The sequence below is a fragment of the Polypterus senegalus genome, chromosome 1 (genome assembly GCF_016835505.1).
Source record: "Polypterus senegalus isolate Bchr_013 chromosome 1, ASM1683550v1, whole genome shotgun sequence".
NCBI lineage: Eukaryota > Metazoa > Chordata > Cladistia > Polypteriformes > Polypteridae > Polypterus > Polypterus senegalus.
The window spans coordinates 198,869,951-198,893,236 of NC_053154.1; the positions used below are offsets into that span (position 1 = coordinate 198,869,951).

The window sequence follows — 23,286 nt, forward strand, 5'->3', positions numbered from 1 at the left end:
TAATCTTAAGTGATATTTGCAGTTTAAGTTATTTACGTTTGCATTCAATTGATTAAAGGTGTTGCCATGAGTTACACCTTCCACTAATTGCACAGAGGCACAATTCCAGCTATGTTTGCTGCTGCTTGAAACATAAGGTGAATCCACCATGTTCTTCTTTTCAGCCAAGGGAAGTTAAGTTGTATTGTTAAGTACTGCACAGTAATACAATAGTTAATACTGCTGCTTCACAACTCCAGGTGACTTGGTTATATAACAGCTCTACTCACTGTCTCTACTGAGTTTTTACAATCTATCAATGTCTGTGGGGATTTCTTATGGTACTTCAGTTTTCTTTCACATCAAAATGCTAATACATGTTATGTTAACTTGCAACGTTAAACTGACATACAATAAATAAATGTAGTTACATGCATAAGTGTGTTTTGACACGGTTCAGAAAAATATCCAGATGGCTATTTTCTCAGATCATGCACATTCTCAGACTTGAACTTGGTAACCGCAGGTTTTTCTGTGTTAGAACTGGATGCATATATATATATATATATATATATATATATATATATATATATATATATATATATATATAAATATAAACGTGCATTATTTTAAATTAATTAATATTTAAATAAAATACTAATAAAATAACAGTAATGTTAGAATACCTGTTATGAATTATGTTGAGTATTATACAGTATATTTTAATTGAAAATTGAATCTACTTAATATAGTTGAACGTGAGGGATTATACACATAAATTGTGGAATTTGTGGTAGAATAAAATCAAAAGACTAAGAAAGTGTTGATGTCAGAAATATTCTATAATTTTTGTTACAACACAGATAAATTCACTGATATTCTTTAAGCAAATGACCTTACATTTATGAAACAGTCTGTACTTTAGAAAAACGGATGTCAGTACATTTCTAGTGTTTCGGCAGGAATTCATATAACGAAATGCGATATTAATTTCTACCTGTGAAGGTACAGATACACCCATCTCTTCATTGTATTTAGCTGGCGTGTAATTACACATTGAAAATGATGGGAGCACAGAAATACGCCTGTTAATCTGATGCCGTGCTTTCCTTCAGCAGCGAGACCTTTAATCCTAAAAGATTCCCGGATCAGATTTGGCACATTGGTGCGGAGCCGGCAATTGAGGCAGAGCTCGCTCTGAGCTCGATTAATTCAACCTTAGCGATAAACAGAAAAAAAATCCAAGGTTTCCATCTCGAACCAACCGAAACACGGTTAGAGAGCGAGCAAAGGAGAGAGCGCTTTCCTTGCCCCGACATGACAGTGACAGTCGGCTAGACTCTGAAAACAGAGTAACCGGGGACGGGAGGGCTCGCCCAAAGGCAAGGACAACGACAATTTAGGCTGACAAGGGGATTTACGAGGACGAGAAATGGAAAATGCCGATTCTAACGTACCCGATGGTACCAGCGGTGGGGCTTCAAGCGAGAACGAAACCGCGTCTCCGAAAGGTGAGTGGCTTTCAATTATATGCTGGTTTGGGGGTCAAAAGCGACGGAAGAGGGGAGCTGGCAAGTCGCCGGGTGCTAAAGTATTGCAGTCCCGCTTATTTGGCCGCGCAGCTCATGCTAATCACGAGAAGGCGCGCAGCATCGATTAGATCACCTGCTCAATGAAACTTCTCGCCTGTCACTGAGCTAGGCGTGTTAATTTTCCCTTCGATGTTTACATGCATATTTAATGTCAGTGTGTGCTAACAAGTATTTTCGATATTAATATCCCGTTGACACCTCTGTGTGTATATATATATGTGTGTGTGTTTATTTATTTACTCTAGATGCTTGTGTTATTGTTGGGGTGTAGTTGGGGTTCCAGTCCACTGCGTTATCAATCTCGACCCGACACGCCCACAACTAACACTTCAATTTCTGTAGGAATTGTATTGGCAGACCTGCAGCCAGTAAGACGCGTTCGGATAGGACACACCCCCAACGTTTTGGTGCGCACCGGCACCACGTGGAAGTGTCCAGCTGTGGGGATGGGGTGACACAGGATAGGATGCACTGTTATTCTTTTCTTCACCTGCTGCAGGTGGAGGCATGGAGTTAACACACGGTGGACAGGTTAGAAACAACATCAACTAGAGAGGTGCACAGCAGCACCTGGCTAAAAGACTGCACATATTGCTGTCACCAATCCCCCTAGTACATTTTCTTTGTGTCTGATGAGAGTGCTGCTACGTGTGTACAATTAATTGTCGAGGACTACTTTTGGAGGTATAGAGATAGCTGTTCATGGATCAGCAATTTTGTTTGAATCCAGGGTAATATCCGCTTTTATCCTTGAGGTATTTGAGGTTTGGCATGTAGCAAAGTTTGCACAGAACAATTATTTGCTGAAAGATTTTCCAAATCCACATCTTTTTGACGATATTTGACATGAATGAGTAGTGTATTTTTTACGTTTTCTGCAAAATGTGGATATTTTCTCTCATGTTTGTTTGGGACATGTCTAATTGTTTCCTATTTAAATGAAAAGAGATGTGTACTGTCTCACTTCTGCTAAGATACTACTTCATAACTCTCCATTGCCACAGGCTGCGGCTTACCCCTGTGGCTGAACAGATCTAGATGTATCTGACAGGAAACACTTTTTTATTCACTTTTAAATTTGCTTCTTCTGTGCTTTAGGTTGGTAGATAGATTTGTTTGATATACCAGCACAACTGGGTGGCAAATATGAATGTTATATGAAAGTCTTTAATGCTATTACGTATGCTAAATTTTTTTAAGGCGTATCTTCAAAGTTATCTCTAAAACACAGTGTGAAGTATACAAAGATTTGCATATGCACACTTTGGTCTCAATTCATACAAACAGCTGGGTGAGATGCCTACCTTTGACAGTGTGTGCAGTGTTAGCATATGCATATATACAGGACATATCCATGTTATGCATAGTAAGTTACAAAAATTACCTTTCTTCACAGATCTAAACATGTGATTCCAGTATATATGTATGTGTTTAAACATGACATAATTTGAGTCAAATTTTCCCATTCTCTCATCGGACATGAATGTAGACTATATGGACCATAACTGAAAGTGAGGAGATTACTAAAGAGATAAGCAGTAAGCACCTACCCCCACCTGCCAGTCAGTCCTATGTTCATATTCAGCATAGAAGTACCTAGAGATAGTAATGTTTGCATTCATGCACCTTTTGTGCTGTGGGCCTCCCTCCAAACCTTGCCTGAAAGTAGACATGAATTAGTGGTTAGCTGTTTCCTAGTCACGCATGCTGTTCTTATGTAATACAGGCCTCAGGATTTTATTTTTTTACCTAGTCATTTACAGTGACTTAGAGAAGTCTGTTTTTTCGTTAGATATCTTTTGCACATTTTTAAATTCTATTTTCCCTTGTTGTTAATTTCCTGTAGTACTTGTGACTGTTTAACTGTTCATTTATAGATGTTTAACAGTTGTGGTAGTAGGTTTCTCATTAGAGTTTCAATGAAAAGTGAAGAATTTTTCCAATAACAGTTTACAATTGAACAATATTTTCAATACAAAAGGTATTGTCTATACAGTACTGTATTAGTAATTTTAACTGTTCAACAGCGCCAAGTTATTTAATTATGATTTTTTTGTTTTAATTTTTATATATATTTTTACTTGAAGGGATATCTGGGCATTCATTTCCATCTTTCTACTTTATTTGGTGTAGCTATTCAATCCAGTTTTAAATGTTTAAAAATATTTTTAAATGTAATCCTCATATGACAGTATAAAATGATGTTTGTGTCATTTTAGATTTTTGTTCATAGCAGTTTGGTACTTTAACATTTGTATTTTATAATTCGACTACAGTGAACTAAATGAAGTGATTGAGACAAATCTGAAATTTTTATTGTTAGTTCTTTTTGTAACAAAAATTAATTCTTGTCAGGGGCATTGCCTAACCTACTACTTAACTTGAAACAAATCCAACTAAATGTATAAAAAATACTATGGCGTCAATTTCTTTGCAAATGTGGCAAGTTCTGTACATCAAATGCTGTCTTTTCATTGTTTTTCAGTAATTTTAATAAATATGTTATTGTAGCAAGTTATGTACATCAAATGCTGTGTTTTCATTGTTATTGTAAATTGATCTTTGTAACGTTGGTTTTCCTTCTGTGGAAAAGCAACATTCCTAATATGTAATTGTTCTTCCCATGTTACCTTCTTGAAATGTAGTTTACATTATTCTTTACTTGATGCATTAAGCTGAATTTGAAATTTTCACATTTCAAGGTATGTTTTATTTTGGGTTTCATCATGTTTAAAAGAGAGATGTGGTATTTTGAGAGTGAAACATATAAACATCTTGCATCATCTGCCCCCCTGCATTTGGAAAATTATGTAGGCTGCAACTTTCTGTCCTGCTAAAGGTCATCATCCATCTCTATTTGCTGAGTAAACTTTTTGATTTTCTTTGTTTTGAGGTTACAAAATTTCCCTGACACTTAATAGTAATGTTTGGTAAAGAACTCTTAGTGTTTTTTGTTTTTAATTTGATGTCATCTATACAGTGTGTCTACTCAAGTACCTACAATGGTGTACGTTTTACAAAACGCCTACCTGGTTAAGAGCCAGGGTATCTTACTATTTTATGAATATTTTCATCTGAGAAAATTCCTGGCAGCTGCACCCACATCAGCTTGCCAAAATCTGAATCCTCTAAAGCTCCCAGGGAGTAGAAACCAGCTATACCTTATAGCTCTAGATTTAGTTTATTGAATGTTTTCTTACTGCTTATCCACTTGATAGGTGTTCATTACACAAATGTTACTAGTATGTAGTTTCCATGGTATTATGTTTTATTGTTTTCATGTAGTATGTAACCAAATAGATGAGCATTGGAGTAGGATTCTGTTTAAGGTTGCTTTCTGGTATGTTTGTGTTATAAAATATGTGATCTTGAAAAAGTTTGTATTCCCAATTCTGAGCAAAATCTATTAACAGTTCATTTATGTTTTATGTGCTGGATCAGTTCTCTGCATAACAATTTTTGTTATCCCTTCACTTTTCCTTTTAGGTTTGCAATCCCTGTATTTACTCATTGTTAGTGTTTTTGCAACAATTTATGTACATTCTACAAATGTAAAAATCAGTATGCATTAGTATAACAAAATGGACTTTTCTTGTTTTCATTTTCTACTTATGAGATAAAATATTTCAGAGAACCATGTAGGTTATTTGCTGTCTATTATTCTTTTAAACAAAATAATGCTGGAATATGTGTAGTATGTATACAAATCCTATAGTGAAATAACATTGTATGCACAGTATCTGTTTTTATTCTTTGGACTAAGTAAACAAAATCTTAAAATTATGTGCTGAGCCCTACTATAATGGATAACTAATCAAATTAATTCATAGTCGAATTATACTAGCAATGGAATTACTCCAAAGGCTTATATATGTGTATATTGATGCTTTTGGAAACTTGCAACATGTTTCCAAAAATCTTATTTTTCAAGGGTATGATTTATGAATAGGTGCAGGTGGCAGAGGCAAAAGAAAAGTAGATTTTTACAGATAGCAGAGTTAATTTTAGTAAAACAGATACTAAGTTAAAACCCCAAAAATACCCAAAGTGAAATATATCAGTCATACATGCTTTAATTTGAGACTCCATATATTTAACACATACCCATTGTACAGTATACAGTAGTTGTTAGAAGAAGTCTAAGTCCATGCATTCACCTAGCTAGCCACAGAATAGCTAGTGTGGCTGGCAATATGGCTGGTAAAACTGAGAAGCATGCTTTTGAAAGGCATATTCAGTATGGGTAATTAGCTGTAGTAAAGTGACCCTGTCACTAGCATATTCAGTTTGCCACAGGTGCTCAAGATTCCTTTTTATGCAGAAGTAATTTCTAAGCACACACACAGTAGGTTAGTTAGTAAGGTGCACAGTGCAACAAAAACATTTCTGAAAGCGCAGAATTGTGCTAAAGCATTTGTTGTCTAAACTGTACTTAAATATATGTAAACTGTATTTATGGGTGTGAGTGTGTGTGTGTGTGTGTATTAATATTACTTATTACATACATTCATTTTGGCATCCAACTCATGTTCAGTATGTATGTTTATTTTGTAAAGCAGTGAATAGCACCCTTAGCTCATTTTTAAGGAGATTACTTATAGTGTCTCAGTCTTGTCCAAGTAACTGTTTTTGTTAAAAAGATATATGTACACAGTATTTATAACAGTATTCACTTCCTTACAAGTTTTCACATTTTATTTTTATAAAACTTGGAATCACAGTGGATTTAATTTCACTTTTTTGACACTGATCAACAGAAAAAAGATCTCTGCAAAGTGATCTAAATTAAGTACAAATATAAAACAACAAATTATTTGGGTCATAGAACTAGTTAAATGGTCATAACTGTAGTAAAGGGGTTTTAGTTCATTGTAGTATCTGGAAGCTCCAAATTGAGTCAGTGCCATGGCCTAACATACACAATGAAGACAAAATAACATGTTATGTCTATTTATTTGTGTCATTTTGTTTTTGCGCAATAAAAAGATGATCACAAAAAATGACTGAAATGTGCAAGTCAGACAATGGATATATAAATATTCAAGTTGCTGAATATCACTCGGAGTACAACTAAATGAATCATTAAGTAATGGAAAAAGTATTGCATAGGTATAAATCTAAATAGAACAGGTTATCTATCAAAACTATGCAAGTGGGAGACTAGTCGAGGGTTGCCACCCTCAGTGGTAAAGATTGGAGAAACTTTATGGGTTAGTGGAAAAGAAAAAAGTACATACAACATCTTGGCTAGTGTTTTCCAGTCGGTACACGCAAGACTCTGAAGTCAGCTGGAAGAGGATTCTATTGTCTGATGAGACCAAAGATGAAAATTTTGGCCATCAGACTAACTGCCATCTTTGGTGTAAGCCAAACAATGCAAATTTCCAAAGTCACAGTATGATGCATCAGTTGCATCAGTATGCCCTGGAAGGCATGTGAGGGTAGAGGGTAAAATGAATGCAGTAAAATAAAGGGAAGTCCTGTAGAAAAACCTGATGAAGTCTGCAAAAAGCCTGCACCTTGGAAGAAGATTTGTTTTCCAGTAAGAGAAAGGCTTGTAGCATAAATACAAAGCTAGAGTGGCTTAATGATTCAGCCACTCCAGGACATTAACAGAGTCCAGATTTTAATCCAATTGAGAATTTGTGGCTGGACTTGAAAGGCTGTTAATATTGTTTTGTGTTGCATGCTAATTTTGCTCTTTCTTGTCGTCATGCAAGTGTATAATAATTACAGAAAAGATATATATATACACAATTATAGTAAATGGCACATCTGGTAAATAAAAATATTTAAGTAGCTCAGTTGGAGTATACTATCATAAGCATAGTTACCTAAATATGATATACTTTGTTTTATTAATATTTTACTGTGCTAATACAAATATAAGTAGACTGCATGATGGTATAGTACCTTGACTAGGGATTTTTTCTGCTTTTTGCTCTGTGCTATCAGGACAACCTCTGGCACCCGGCAGCCCTGAATTGGATTTTAGTTTGTGAATGTTATTTTAAAATGTTTTCAATACTAACAAAATGCATATTAGTGTAAAATATTTCAGTTTAGGAGATGGAAAGCAATTACCTATGTATGTCAATCTTTAGACAATATTTAAAAAGATGATGTGTGTGTATAATCACATCCTTTATGTAATAGATTGTAAAAATGGAGGAGGTATGGCACATGATGGTAATGTTCATTAGTCTGTTTTTATTTTTTTATAGAATTCACTTTAAAACTCTTATTCTGTGTGGACTGACATTTTCTAAGGTCACAGCTGTGGATTGCAGGTTTTCATTACAACCAGTCTCTTTAAGAAGTGTTTAATTCATGAATGTAAATTGACTCTGCCCTTTATTAGATTCTTTGTTTACCAGCTGTAGAGTAACCAGCAGTGCACCTCTTGCATTTACTACAAATATTTTGCTAAACGTGAAGGTTATACAGTTTCCATCAATTTCAAGGAGTTCATATTGTTTACTTTAAAATGTTCTCAAACAGTACAATTCTATACTTGAATAAAGATAGATAAAACTTTTGCCCTTTCATTAAACTGAAAATGATAATTTTGTTGTTTCTCGTGCAAAGCCTAAGAAAGTGAATTGTCATGTATTTTATGGCCAAGATCATTAATTCATGATTTTTATATACATTAGTTTGCCTTGGTACCATACTAGAGCTGAGCCAATGATCAAAGATATCTTCCATTGTCGATTGGCTGAGCACATCGTCAGTGTAAATAAACATCATCAACTGGCTCCAGACATTTGCAGAAATTTCCTAAAAGTGCCAAACTGCATCCATTAGTTGCTTTTTTTCTTAATCTTGTGTGCCTCACAAAAAATCCGTCAAGCACTCATATTTGCTGCAGGAGCAACGCAATATTCCTGACTTTAGCTAGTTTAGGAGTAGTATGCTGTAGCTGAGGGAAGGCAGCCAGATCAGTGTGTCACACACAAAGTTTGAATGAGTGTCAAGAGTGTCATAGTTTGTAACTCTTCATATCACTTTTTTATTATGCTTAAAATGGCTGTGCACTATGGTCATACAAGTTGTGATTGTTTTGAGACTTTGACTGGTTTACCCACTTTAAAGGGTCACCTGAAGCTGTTCATTTGAATGATGAAATGTCAGCTCATACAGCGGGTGACTGATCCACAGGCTAATTCAGTTTTTCAGCAAAGTTACAATATTTTTCATTCACCTTCTGTTTTCCTAAGCTACTTATCCTGGGCAGGCTCACAGGGCTGCTTGGAGCCTATTCTTGTAATGTTGTATTTTACATAACCTACATATGTAGTGAAATGTGTGTGCGAGACAAGGAAGGTGGCAGTCTAGTGGTGCTTCTTTAGTCTTGCAGGCAGTACTTGAAGTGGGCTGGTACCAGCAGCGCTTGAGGCTTCATGGGGATTCCCTCTCGTTTCAATATCATATAATAATATACATGCACACCGACCTCGTAGGTGAAGGCCTCCAGCCCCGCCATGTAAAAGTAATAATGAATTGGGAGTTTCCACTGCTTGAGGGCAAATATGAATGTAATTTTACTGTGCACATTAGATAATAAGTCTGAGTACTGTATATATGAAAGCAGTGCCTTAATTTTTTTTTTGTATGTAAAAGTCAGTGCCATTGATCTTCTGCACATTGTATATTGAAAGTTCTTTATAGCAGTCAACTTTCAAAAGACTAACTCCTGTGTCCTGAGCTAAAATGTCCATGCACTTTTCCCCCATCTTCCTGTGCAAAGGCTTTCAAAGGGTACATAGGTAGAGCAGCTAATTATTTGTAATCCACAAGTGTCTCTTCAACCATGGCCCATGTTGGTAGCAAACATCTGTCATGTCTTGAAATGGCAACGTGATGATGTGAACTTTTAAGACATTGCACAGCCCAAACCATACCTTTTTCTTTCTGTTGTTTCTATATACAGTGCATCCGGAAAGTAAACATTTTTTCACATTGTCATTATGGGGTGTTGTGTGTAGAATTCTGATTAAAAAAATGAATTTAATCCATTTTGGAATAAGGCTGTAACATAACAAATGTTTAAAAAGTGATGCGCTGTGAATACTTTCCTTATGCACTGTAAGCTTGTAGAGAAGTTGCATTAGGAAATTCTTATGTAGGTTATGCTCATATGCTCTGCTGACATTTAAAAAGAATTTATTATACTGTTAGGGATGCTCCTATCATGTTTTTTTATCTCTTTAATAAACATCTACAGTAAACTCCTGCATAACCAGACACAGAGGTGCCTTATTTTCTATATTAAAGTGTTAACTTTGGTATTTTTATAGTTAAACTATAGACCACAGGTGTTACCTCTTTATTTTTATTAACAAATGAAATTAACTTAAAAAAGCAGTTTTCACCATGTATGCGTATATGTGTGTGTGTATATGTGTATATATATATATATATATATATATATATATATATATACTCACATATTATTTTTTTTAATTGATATTGGCAATTACTACTACTACAACAATTACACTATGTAAATACATGCACTTGATTGCACTACAGTTTCTTGCTATTAAAATACACTTTTACTATATTTAGTCTTTTTTTTTTTGTTTTGTTTACTTTTTCTCGGTGTACCTGCTAGACATTGCTAATTCTTGAGGTGTAATTGTAAATATGGATTAACATTTAACTTACACAGCACTTGCCTTATACCAAACCTTGTACTGTAGGACACGCACAAACAAATAGTGGACACGGAACAAACATTTAAAAAGCTCAAATCTGTCAAATGTTCATGAGATGTTTATCAAGAATATATAAATGTTAATATGTTTAAGAAGCTTAAAAATAGACACATTTTGCTGTTAGGTGAAGAATGCTATTGTTTACTAAGCAGCAATTTCACATTCTTCATCTCTTCTTTTTCTAAATGAAAATATAAGCTTGCTGTATCTACCAAAAGCTCATATATCATCCAAACTTGGGCAAGCAGTGTTTGTTTTAATTAACAACAAAATAAATAGGTCTGAATTCATTAAAGTAGCTTTTCTCGCCATTTGCCCTAATTACACAGGACGACTTCTCCAATTCCTTTTTTTTCTAGTTTATTGCTTTCTTTAAGGCAAAGGGTAGTATTCCGTTTTCTGTCTTTCTCTGGTAGTGTGTCTTACTGCACTTTGTTTATAGAAAGTAAAAGATGTGCACTTGCTACTACCATCATACCTCATGTAAAGGAGCACTAGAGCTAAATAAAAGTAAAGTGTAGAAAAACAGGTGCTGAAAAAATCATTTTTTGTGATTGGCCAATTTGCTGGTGACCAAGTTAGTCTTTTGTAGTGGAAATCATCAGATTTAGATTAACATCTCATCGATTAGAGCATTATTATATACTGTTGCTTCATTGTTCTTTGCTATAAAGAAAATAAAAACTATCAAAAATAAACACCAAAAGTTGCTTTATTAAGTGCTAGTCATGAGATGCTGATACTGCTTTACATCCAAACCAATTATTTCATTTTTATTTTGTTTATTGAATCATATTTTTACATATTTTGTAACAAACAACCTTGGTAATAGTGTTGTTTAATTCAAGTGATTTGACTGTGTGTCTTTTCTAGGTGCCTTTGCAGACGATACAAAGCCTACCCATGTCTGTCTGTCTATCAGTCTGTGTTTATGAAACACCCTGGCTCCCAGTGAACCAATTTTATTGACAGTTGGCACACTTTTTCCATCAGGGAAATTTTGTCATTAAGATAACTTGAATAGAATGTGCAGTATACATTTTTAAAATATCAAAATCTCCCATTGAAAAGCATTGCCAAACTTCCAAACTTGTATGTCTTAAAACAGAGAAACATTCGGTTTGACTTTGATTACTGATTATTTTATTGTTGCAGATTTGCTTTGAGAGAGGTGAGCTTGTATGTTTTGTATATTTTCCCCTTTTAGTCCTTCAACAGCCATTCCTGGCTTCAAAACATATATCTAATACAGGTTAATAAAACGTCAGTAAGCTGCTGGTACACCAGCTTACCTCTTTTGCTGCTTGTAGTATGTTAGCCATTAAAGTTACAAAGAAAAAAAAGTAAAAAATAAAGCAATGTCATTTATTTAGAATAGAATGTAAGAAGAAAAGAATTATGTAAGTTTTGTTTATATAGAGTGAGAATATAAATCCTTAGTATTTACAGTATGTTATATTAAAAAGAACTTCACAGTGGCATTGGCTGCACATTATAATGATTCAGTATTTTTCAGACACTTAAAATTTACCAGCAACATTCTAGACCTACTGTCTATCGTGATCTGAACCGGGAAACAATTTTACCTTGAGACAAACATGTTTGAGGTCTTTGGGTACATATTTCAAAAACCAATGTCATTTTTACATCACTTGATTTGGAGTCAGTTCTATCTGAAAGCTGTTGAGGCACCACACACCACTTTGGGATATGTTTTTAACTACATGTCAAGTGCTATTAAGAAGTGTGTATTTAATGTACTGTAGTCTGCCAACACATGTAATTGCATTATATTATCACTGTTATTTTTGAAAATTACTCACTGTTGCAAAACTGTTTCTTACAAAAATATGTGATAACTGACTCTTTGAGTTAACTAAAAATGTAGAAAGTTCCAGATTTCAAATCAGTTAACTAATTCCCTGAAGGGTACCTAAAACAATTACTTTTTTTTTCTTTATGGTTGTGTGTGGGTGACAGCAGTGTCTGCATAGTGCAGATCTTACATTGTCAAAATCAGAGTTTATTAAATACCTCTGGGTATTTTTCTGGCAATCAGTTTTATCACTCTCACTGTGACAATGTTGAAAAGCATCGCCACCATCAGTGTTGCCTAATACCAGTCTTTACTTCAAAATGGAGTTTACACTGCAGGTGAAATTTGTATAGAAACTGTGTACTATCAAGTGAAGAAAGTATCAGTTTTATGTAGGAATGAAATCTTTAGTCAGAACGCTGACTATGAAATAGACTTTCTTTCTTTTGGGCAACAGGCTTAATTTTCAGTAGATCATTGCAAACTACTAAATAGTTACATTTCAGTAAACCGTGAAAGTAGAATGAGAAGAAGAATGGAGTTCACTGAGATGGAGAATTTCAGCAATACACTGCAACACATTTCTCTCTTGAGGACTGTGTGGCAAGCAATCATTTTGGTTTTTAGGAGAATAGCAAAGCAGTTTCTCTCTTCTGTACAAGATTGTAAGGAAACTTATTTGCATCCTTGCAACCAAAGCTAGCAACAACCATAATATCAGCAAAGCAGGTTGTGTTATAAGATAAATTTGGAACCAAGTGAATCCTGGTACAGTGGACCAAATTTTATTTCTTCACCCAGCTGCCAAATACACATGTTAAGTGTCCTAAACTCTTTAGACTAGTGAAAACAATGTTTTGATAAGATCCTATACAGTGACTATACACATGCACCATACAGTTAATCTAAACTGGGGTAAGCCACTTTGTTCCTTGTGGGCCGCTGTAGTTGCAGGTTTTTGTTCCAACCCAGATGCTTAATTAGAAACCAGTCCTTGCCAATAATAGATCTTGTCTAATTTCATAGCTTCTTAGTATTTTAACTCTATATTGTCAGTTCATTCTTTATAATAGAATGTTTTCCTTTGTTAGGATATTATCCAAATGATTTAAAGCCTAAAATGGACGAGTAATTTACAATACTTCATATTTTCTCTTTAGTGTCCTTTTAAGTATTTTATTAAGCCAAATAGTGCACAATGAATACACAGAGGCGTAAATGGAAACAAATGAGTTGTAGAGCTGCTGGGTCCTTTGTCATTTGCATCTTATTGCTAGTAAGAAGCAATTAAATACAGTGAATGCAGCTATTTAAAATCTTTATAAATAAAATTGCAAATATACTCTGAATCAAATGACAAGGAGCAGAGAAGGAGTTGTCTGAAGTAGACAATCCGGTAGCAAACAAGTCCAAATATAGAACCCAAAAAAATGGTAAAAAAGCAGAGCAAGAAAAGGTACAAAAATCCAGGAACAAAATAAATTAAATCACACAGTAAGACAGAACTCCCCAACACCACAAGCCATATTCAGTTAACCAGAAGAGAATGCTTATTTCCTCAGTCTTTACAAGACTGTAGACAGTCTCTATACAATAAAAGGCACAAAATATGGAACATATTTAGACAAGCAGAGGCACATAGAAAATAAATAAATGACAAAACTGATAAATACATAGTTAAACAAATAAGTAACAATATTGACATAAACAGAAGAATGAAAAATGAACAAAAAAGACAAAAGAATTTAAACGCAAGCCTAGTAGAGTCCCTAAGTTTTATATACAATAAAATTTAACAAAAAAGTCTTCAGGTTTCATAAGAAATTATATTTGTTAACCTCCTTAGCATTGCATTTTATTACAAAAAAACATAAAAAGCGTTGTAATTTATGTTTTTGGTATGAAATTTTTTTATTAAATCTCAAAAGTATAATAATGATGTAAATAAAAGTAATGATGAATAAAAATAATAATATGAAATGAACAATAATAACAAAAATAATAAAAGTAATGATAATACTACTAATGATGCCAATATAGTATATAATCTCAATACAAGTCTTTTGTGTGGTAAATCTTAAAGCATGGTGAAAGACACAATCCAACGTCACATTCAGGACAATAATAGCATGTTTGTTTTGGATTTTCTTTCCAGATTTATCAGTTTTTGAACAGCACACTGTTAGAGGTATGTAATCAATAAAATGTGTACCAATAAGACTCTCTGGATTGATCTGCAATGTGCTGGGTCGAATGTCTCTTTAGTGGTGGTGTGGACGATGGATGTGCAGCAATGATTTGTTCTACTGTACAAGCTGCCATGTAAAGTTTGCATGAATAAAGTTTTGCTAGCTTTTTGTTTGTATAAGACGAGTGCATTCCAAATACACTGTTACACCAGATGACAAAATATCTTTTTGTAGTATTTCTTTTTTTGCCTCTACATAACAGGATAGAAAGTCAATTCTTGACCTTTGCTGCCCATCGTGCTATTGTAGCCGACCACAGCACAAGGCTTCGTAATCGGCTAGTTGCCTTTTGTCTGAACCATGATTGTAACTGCATTATCTACAGTGCTGTGAATACAAATGTCTTTCTTTGTCTTTCCATTTCAGCACAAGCACTTCACCCTTTTGCCAAGCTACTAGCACACCTCACTGTAATTTGGCTCTACCAAAGTCATCAGGCATGCCACGATGGTTGGACATTGTTCCATATGTGTCAGTCTTTCTTTTCAGCAAGATGTCAAATAGCTCTGGCGAAGTATAAAAATTGTCCACAGTTGCACAGTACTGATTGTATGTTTACAGAACCAAATTCAAAATGTATCCTGTTTTAGATTCATAAAGCTTGTAAAACTTTATGCTAGTCTTGCTCTTTTTGACGCAATGTACTGTATCCAAGACAGTCAGCCCTTATAAGCCATGAGACTTTCATAAATGGTGACATCACAGTCCAGAATGTGAACACTCTGAAATTTTGCTACAGTGGCCTGGTATATTTCACAATTTTTTTTTTTAATTTGGGTGCTAGATGTGTATTCTCATCAAAGTCTTCATTGTTGGTAAAGTGCAGATATTTCATGATTAGTGAAAACCTGCACTCAGACATAATTTCTCCAAAGAACGGCAGCACTGACTGCACTTTTACAGCCCAAGTGATTCTTGGTTCTAACGCTTATGCAAGAGGCATCTCTGTCGCCCGAGTGACTCTCGGGACTAATGCTTTTGCCACGGTTTTTGCAGCCTGAGTAATGCTCAACCTGACTCAGTTCCGATTCCACTGTGTATCTGCATGTGTCATATTTTTTGGAATGGTGATTTGGGAAAAATAATTCTGTGATGGAATCTTGTATCTTCTGTCCAATTTGTATATTAGACTCATAAAACCATCTTTGGTCACAATGTTTATGGGTATGTCCTTAGCCAAATAACAAGTTATTACATCTGTTATTTTTCTGTGATCTTTGTACAGTTGTTCATAAGTAGTCAAACTTACAAAAAATTAAGTGTTGTTGCAGTGATGGCAAGGTTTTAGATTTGCTGCTATTTGATATATATGGCTTGGTTAGTTTTGAATTGTTTGTGTATTTTTTTAATGGTTATATTGAAGATGGTTATGAATGTTGGTTTTGATTGCCACAAATGTTTGGCATGTTTTACACAATACCTGTGTTTATAACCCCTCCTCTCTCCTGAATTGAGAATAATTCCGAATAGCAGAAGTGCTGCTCTTTTTCACCACAAGCTCTTCATTTACCATATTTTCTTCGCTCATCTCTTCTTTCTCAGCCAAAGTGCTAGCTAATCTCACCAGGGCTTATCTGATTGGCCAAATGGTGAGAATGCATGGCCTATGCATCCAGGGATCTGTCTGACAGGTCAAATGTTTACATGTTAAGTGTGAATGTATGATGCATGTAAATAAAATAATCTATTCATTGCATTTCAGACAGACTTTTGCCATGTGTTTATCAGCATGTTCATATTGCGAAAATGTGATTTATCAGTCAGTGCTAACATGAATATGAAGAAATAACTCTTAAGTTTTGGAAAATATTTGTAATATTTTTGGGAGCATGATAATAATTTGCAAAAGTTACACTCGCCCTCAAGAGAATACACCAACCAACAACAATCCGTTGCATACCCTATGTTGATTGTAGTGATGGACAAGAACAATTTTTTACCTTAAATTTTCATGGAAAATAGAGATAACAAAATTTTTATATAATGGACTTTAATAGGGACTGGTTGAGGCAACACTGAAAAATGGCAAACAATATTAAAACATTGTGATGGAACCAGGGTTTTAGCGAGCCTCAAACCTCAACATGATCACATGAACACAGTCTCGAGTTCAAATAGTGCATGGTTTATTAACCAAATTCGCCTTCAAAAGTTGACAAAAGCACAGGTTCAAGTAATCTCTCCTACAATCTCCTCACAATTTCTCTCCTTTCACCATCACACTGTCCTCCAGTTGAGTTCTGCCTTCCTTCCTTCCTTCCAGTCAGTTTCAACTTTCATGGATAAGGGAGTGTGGCCCCTATTATTGTGGACCCAAGAATACGTCCGGTGCCAGGGCTTCTGCAAATTGGAAGTTAATCTGGGTCATATGAAAGTCCCATAAATTGGGGAACACATATCCCTGCAGCACCCTCTTACGGCACTCGTAGACCCCAGCAGGGCTGTTCTGCTGGACTACATCTCCCAGCATACCCTACTGGTTCCCTACTGGGTACCGATATCTGGGGTCACTGCCATGAAGCGTCCTGTGGGAGTAAAGAGTCCAGAGCAACATCTTCCAGTAGATTGTTTGTCCATCCCCTCTGGCCATCACTTCTGGGTCTGGAACCTTTCTCTCCCATGGCTGAGATGCTTTTCTACATGGTTGGAACCTCCTTTTCTGGTCGGGATGCTTGTCCATCCCATGTGGCACTTACAACATCCATGAAAAAATCTGATATAATTTACATGTCAGTTATCCAGTGATATGCTCACAGCATCTATAATACATAATTGTTTGGTAAAATATTGTTAAATAAATATTTCCAGAAGATCACAGTAGCATGCTAAAAGTGAATGGCATTCCAATAGTATTGAACCTTTGAATTGAAGACCCACTTGCCCCCTCATTTATTGGTCAAGAGCCCTGTTTTCAATTCAGAAGCTCCAGTTCGCTTGAAAGTCAAACCTGGATGGGGTGTCTGACCAACTGTCCATGAGGTCATGGCACCGGGAAAAGGCATCAGCATTGGCCTGCAGCAGACCTCGACGATAAATGACCAAAAACTTGTAAGGCTGTAGGTCTAAAAACCATCTCGTGACTTGTGGATTTGAATCCCTGTGTAACGCCATCCACTGCAAAGGTGCATGGTCAGTCACCAGGGTGAATTCACATCCCAAGAGGTAGTACCTCAGCTGAGTAATCGCCCATTTAATCGCCAAAGCCTCCTGCTCCCCTGCCACTTACCTGGTCTCTCAGTCCAACAGTTAACAACTCAGGTACATAACGGGGTGTTCCACTCCATCAACGTTTTGGCTCAGCACGGCAAGACCTGTGTCCGAAGGATCCGTCTGGAGAATGAAAGGCAAAGAAAAATCAGGTACTAAATTGGAGCTGACGTAAGGGCCTGCTTAAGGTCACTAAATGCAGTGTCTATAGCATCATCCCAAACCACGTGGTTAGGTTTCCCCTTCTTTGTCAGGTTTGTCAAAGGCGTTGCTTTCTCAGAAAACCGAGGTACAAACCGACGATAGAAACCCGCTAAACTGAGAAATGCTTGTACCTACCACGTGGTTATCGGACGGGGCCAATTCACTATGGCATCTATTTTGGAGCATTGTGGTTTGACCATACTCCGGCCCACTAGGTAACCTAAATATTTGACTTCGACTAATCCAGAATAGCATTTCTTTGGATTAATACGAAGACCGGCATTCACTAGTGTCTGCAATACAGCCTTAGCCTGCTGTAGGTCCTTCCAGGTGATGGAATTGATGGCAACACCATACAAGTAGGCAGCACTATACGAATTATGGTGTTGGAGCACTTTGTCTACCAGACGTTGGAAGGTAGCGGGTGCCCCATGTAATCCAAATGGAAGTACACGATACTGCCAATGTCTGCTAGGAGTGCTAAGCGCAATCTTTTCCTTTGCGGAGTCCATTAAGTGAACCTGCCAGTACCCCTTTGTCTTATCAAGAGTAGTCAAAAATTTGCCATGTCCTAGCCGCTCGAGGAGGTCATCCACTCGTAGCATAGGATAGGCATCGAATTGGGAGACTTGGTTGTAAGGTGTTCTCTGACTGTAACCCCTGGTTTTGTCACTATGTCATGTGCAACCAGGGAAGTTCGTCCAGGATTTTCGCTCACTACCTCTGGGACAGACAGGATAACTGCTTCGAGCTCCTTTCGCTGTTGGCGAGTCAAATCATCACCGATGTTAAGGTGCAGTTTATGAGTAAAGAGTGAGCAGGGCTGTCCGGTGGAGGGATCGGGGATCCCTTTCATTCTACGGTTTCGGCAACTTGACATGGTAAATCCGCTGTCTACGTTGACGATTAGGTTGGATAACTAAATAATCGACCAGATCCTTCCTCTCCTTAAAATCATATGTGCCTTGCCAATTGGCCAGTAGTTTGGAATGTGAGGTAGGAACCAATACCATGACATGATACCCCGGACGGAACTCCCGAAGGGACGTGCCACAGTTATAACAATGAGCCTGGGCTGCTAGCGCCTTCTCCATGTGAGATTTTAGGATAGGTCTAATTTTTGCAAATCTATCGTGTAATTGCGTGATATATTCAAGTATATTTACAGAGGGAAGGGCCTCCTCCTCCTAACCTTCTTTTAATATATCCAATATACCTCGGGGTTGTCGTCCATACAATAATTCAAATGATGAGAACCCCATGGAGGCTTGTGGGACTTCCTGATAGGCAAAAAGGACGAGGGGGAGGAGATGATCCCAGTTCCTTCCATCCTCATTGACTTCCTTGCGTAGCGTCTGATTGAAAGTTTGGTTGAACCTCTCGACTAGGCCATCTGTTTGAGGATGATATACAGTGGTCTTTAAATGCTTTATTTTCAGTAACTTAGCTGTCTCTCTGAACGTCTCTGAGGTAAATGGCGTCCCTTGATCCGTCAGGATTTCTGTAGGGATTCCGACTCGTGCAAAGACCCCTACCAACTCCCGTGCGATAGCTTTGGAAGTCGCTGAGCGTAATGGAACAGCTTCAGGATATCGGGTGGCATAATCCATCAGGACCATTATATATTTATGACCCCTGGCTGAAGGCTCTAGGGGTCCCACCAGGTCAACCCCGATACGTTCACACATCAATCAGGGGTAAAGGGATTAGAGGAGCATGGTCACTCCTAGGAATCTGCTGTAATTGACATTCCGGACAGGACACGCAAAGCGGCGGACCCTCCTCATTCATCCCAGGCCAAAAAAATTGGCACTAGATTTGCTTTAAAGTGTTATCGGGGCCTAGATGGGCTCCCGGGAGGTAGGTATGAGCAAGTTCACAGACTTGTTGCCAGTAAGTCCATGGGACTAAGAGCAGTGACCTCACCCTTCCTTCATGATCTGCCACCCGATATAAAAGGTCATTATTTAATACAAAATGAGGACCTTGTGGCACAGGATGTGTTGTGAGCTGGCCATCTACTAAGACCACTGCATTTTTTGCAAATTTAAGGGAGTCATCGTTCCATTGCTCCTTTTTAAATGAAACCGGGGTCTGCCTAAACTGAAACTGCAGACGACTGAGGGGATCAGACTTGACCTCAAGGGGCGTGGTTTCAGCCCGAGCCGACGCAGTGCTTAGTGATGATGTAGCGCTTTGCGATGGCCCGGCTGTTTCCACGTCATTCTCAGAGGCCACATTTTGTTCCCCTACCGGCTGTGTACACAACGTGGTGGTAGCTGAGGACACAGAGTTGGTGTCCATAACAAGACCTAGTGTCTTTGTAGGGATAGCAAGTGTTATGTCAGATTTGGTGGAGGCTCCATCATGCGGTGGGGCTGTTTCTAGTTCAGGGACTGGGGCCCTTGTTAAAGTCGTGAGGTCGGATGAATTTAACCCAATATCAACTAATTATTCAGGATAATGTTCAAGCATCAGTCCCAAAGTTGAAGTTACGCAGGGGTTGACAACAAGACAATAACCCAAAACACAGTTTGAAATCTATAAAGGCATTCAGGCAGAGGGTAAGTACAATGTTCTGGAATGGCCATCACAATCCCCTGACTTGAATATCATTAATATCTATGGCATGATTTGAAGCAGGCTGTCCATGCTCGGCAGCCATCAAATTGCACTGAACTGGAGAGATTTTATATGGAAGAATGGTCAAAAATACCTCCATCCAGAATCCAGACACTCATCAAAGGCTATAGGAGGCATCTAGAGACTGTTATATTTGCAAAAAGAGGCTCAACTAAGTATTGATGTAATATCTATTTTGGGGTGTCCAAATGTATGCACCTGTGTAAATTTATTATGATGCATATTGCATATTTTCTGTTAATCCAATCAACTTAATATCACTGCTGAAATACTACTGTTTCCATAAGGCATGTCATATATTAAAAGGAAGTTGTTACTTTGAAAGCTCAGCCAATGATAAACAAAAATCCAAAAAATTAAGAGGGGTTCCAAAACTTTTTCATATGACAGTATATACTATATGTATAGGGGGGTGGTCAAGATCTAATTATGCAATTTTCATTACTCTATAACTTCCCGGACCATCGAGAAGTGTGAAAACTGACAACATGAAGAATCACCTTCGCACCGAACTGGAATCGTCCCCACATAAATCAAAGATATCCAGACAATCTGGATCTGCATAATTAGATGTGGACCACCCTGTATATATACTATATATAATATATATATATATATTTATCTATACTAATAAAAGGCAAAGCCCTCACTGACTGACTCATCACTAATTCTCCAACTTCCCATGTAGGTAGAAAGCTGAAATTTGGCAGGCTTATTCCTTACAGCTTACTTACAAAAGTTAAGCAGGTTCCATTTCGAAATTCTACACGTAACGGTCATAATTGTTGATAATGGTCGACAACGTCAGCCATGTTGAACTTTCTTATTTATGGCCCCATCTTCACGAAATTTGGTAGGTGGCTTCCCTGCGCTAACCGAAACTAGTGTACTTACTTATTTCGATGTTATGATGACACTGTCGGCGGCCATATTGAACTTTCCAACGTCACCAATTTTCCAACTTCCCGTGTAGGTAGAAGGCTGACCCCATCTTCACGAAATTTGGTAGGCGGCTTCCCTGCGCTAACTAAAACCGATGTACATACTTATTTCGGTGGTATGACGCCACTGTCGGCCGCCATATTGAATTTTCCAAACGTCACTAATTCTCCAACTTCCCGTGTAGGTAAAAGGCTGAAATTTGGCAGGCTCATTCCTTACAGCTTATTTACAAAAGTTAAGCAGGTTTCATTTCGAAATTCTACGCATAACGGTCAACAACGTCCGCCATATTGAACTTTCTTATTCATGGCCCCATCTTCACGAACTTTGGTAGGCGGCTTCCCTGCACTAACCTAAACCAATGTACATACTTATTTCGGTGGTATGACACCACTGTCAGCCGACATATTGAACTTTCCAACGTCACTAATTCTCCAACTTCCCGTGTAGGTAGAAGGCTGAAATTTGGTACTTATTTCGGTGGTATGATGCCACTGTCGGCCGCCATATTGAACTTTTAACGGAAACCGATGTACATACTTATTTCATTGATATGACACCACTGTCGGCCGCCATATTGAACTTTCCAACATCACTAATTCTCCAACTTCCCGTGTAGGTAGAAGGCTGAAATTTGGCAGGCTTATTCCTTATAGCTTACTTACAAAAGTTAAGCAGGTTTCATTTTGAAATTCTAAGAGTAATGGTCATAATGGTCAACAACGTCCGCCATGTTGAACTTTCTTATTTATGGCCCCATCATCTCTAAATTTGGTAGGCGGCTTCCCTGCACTAACCGAAACCAATGTACGTACTTATTTTGGTGGTATGATGCCACTGTTGGCCGCCATATTGATCTTTTCAACAGTCTTTGTTACTTATGGGCCCATCTTCAAGAAATTTGGTACACGGGTTCCCAACGCTAACTGAATCCTACTTACGTACATATATACGTCCATAGCCTGCAGCTCGGCCACCGTGTGAGGTGCCGTTGGGTCTCCCATCCCAACGCCTCCCACGTTGTTGGCTGCCTGCCTATATAAGACCGTCCGTCGCTCCGGTCTCTACATTCCCTTCCTTGCTTCGCCACGGGATTAATGTCTCCCTACTGATAACTACAGCCTTTTTGTTTAATCCACGGCTTATCCGCTGTTTTATTGTTTGTTTATTACAATTATAGTTATTGTATAGGTATTTTAGACTTACTTTACATTTCTCAGGTACCCATTTCCTTTATCATTCCAACCCCCATTACCATGTCTATCGAGGTAATCACTATCGATCAAAGAACTGTCACTTACCGAGTGGTTTCCATGCCCGGAGATGGCACCTACCTTTTCCATTCTCTTTGTTACATATTCCACGGCCATATCAGGCTCACTCTTGATATCCAGAGGAACATTGTGTCTTATGTATTGAATGACTGGGACAGATTCAAGGTGTGGACTGATGACGGTACAGGAGATGATTATACTACACAGGAGCACTAGAAGAGTGAAATGCTTAAGCCCTTCACCTATGGTTCTGCATGTGAGTTGATGGCTGCCGCTGAATTGTTCGGTTGTCGCTTTCAAGTGTACCGAACTGGCCAAATATTTTACACTTTCCGACAACCGCCAATGCCTCTTAAACATCTTAGATTCACAGGTGACAATTTCAGTAGTGGATACTTTGATGTTTATGAATGTTTAAACTCTCAAAAGCTGGATGTGATTTTATCAATGAAACCGGTTGTGTGCTTACAACGCTTGACAGATGCCGAATGTCACTTCAACTCAACAAATCCTGCAAATACTGTCGTAATTGAAACAAACCATGAAACTGAAACCGATTAAAGAGTAAGCTCAGCACACAGCTTGGTCATGTTACAACTGGAGCGCCGAACTGACAACATGGTATACAAAGAGATCCTTAACAAATAATTATTGGTATAT

The 23,286-nt window shown here is 37.4% G+C and overlaps 1 protein-coding gene across 3 annotated transcripts in view; it reads left to right on the forward strand.

The window, feature by feature from the left end:
- The first annotated feature begins 1,077 nt into the window (after positions 1–1,077).
- Positions 1,078–23,286, forward strand: part of LOC120537630 (nuclear receptor ROR-alpha A-like) — a 292,346-nt gene continuing 270,137 nt past the window's right edge. For 2 of the 3 annotated variants that reach the window (XM_039766717.1, XM_039766727.1), the window contains exon 1: positions 1,079–1,490. In XM_039766717.1, coding sequence (XP_039622651.1) covers positions 1,412–1,490 — 79 coding nt within the window. In that variant the 5' untranslated portion in view covers positions 1,079–1,411. Of the gene's footprint in view, positions 1,491–23,286 lie in introns of all 3 variants that reach the window. The other variant, XM_039766707.1, reaches the window with a different exon arrangement.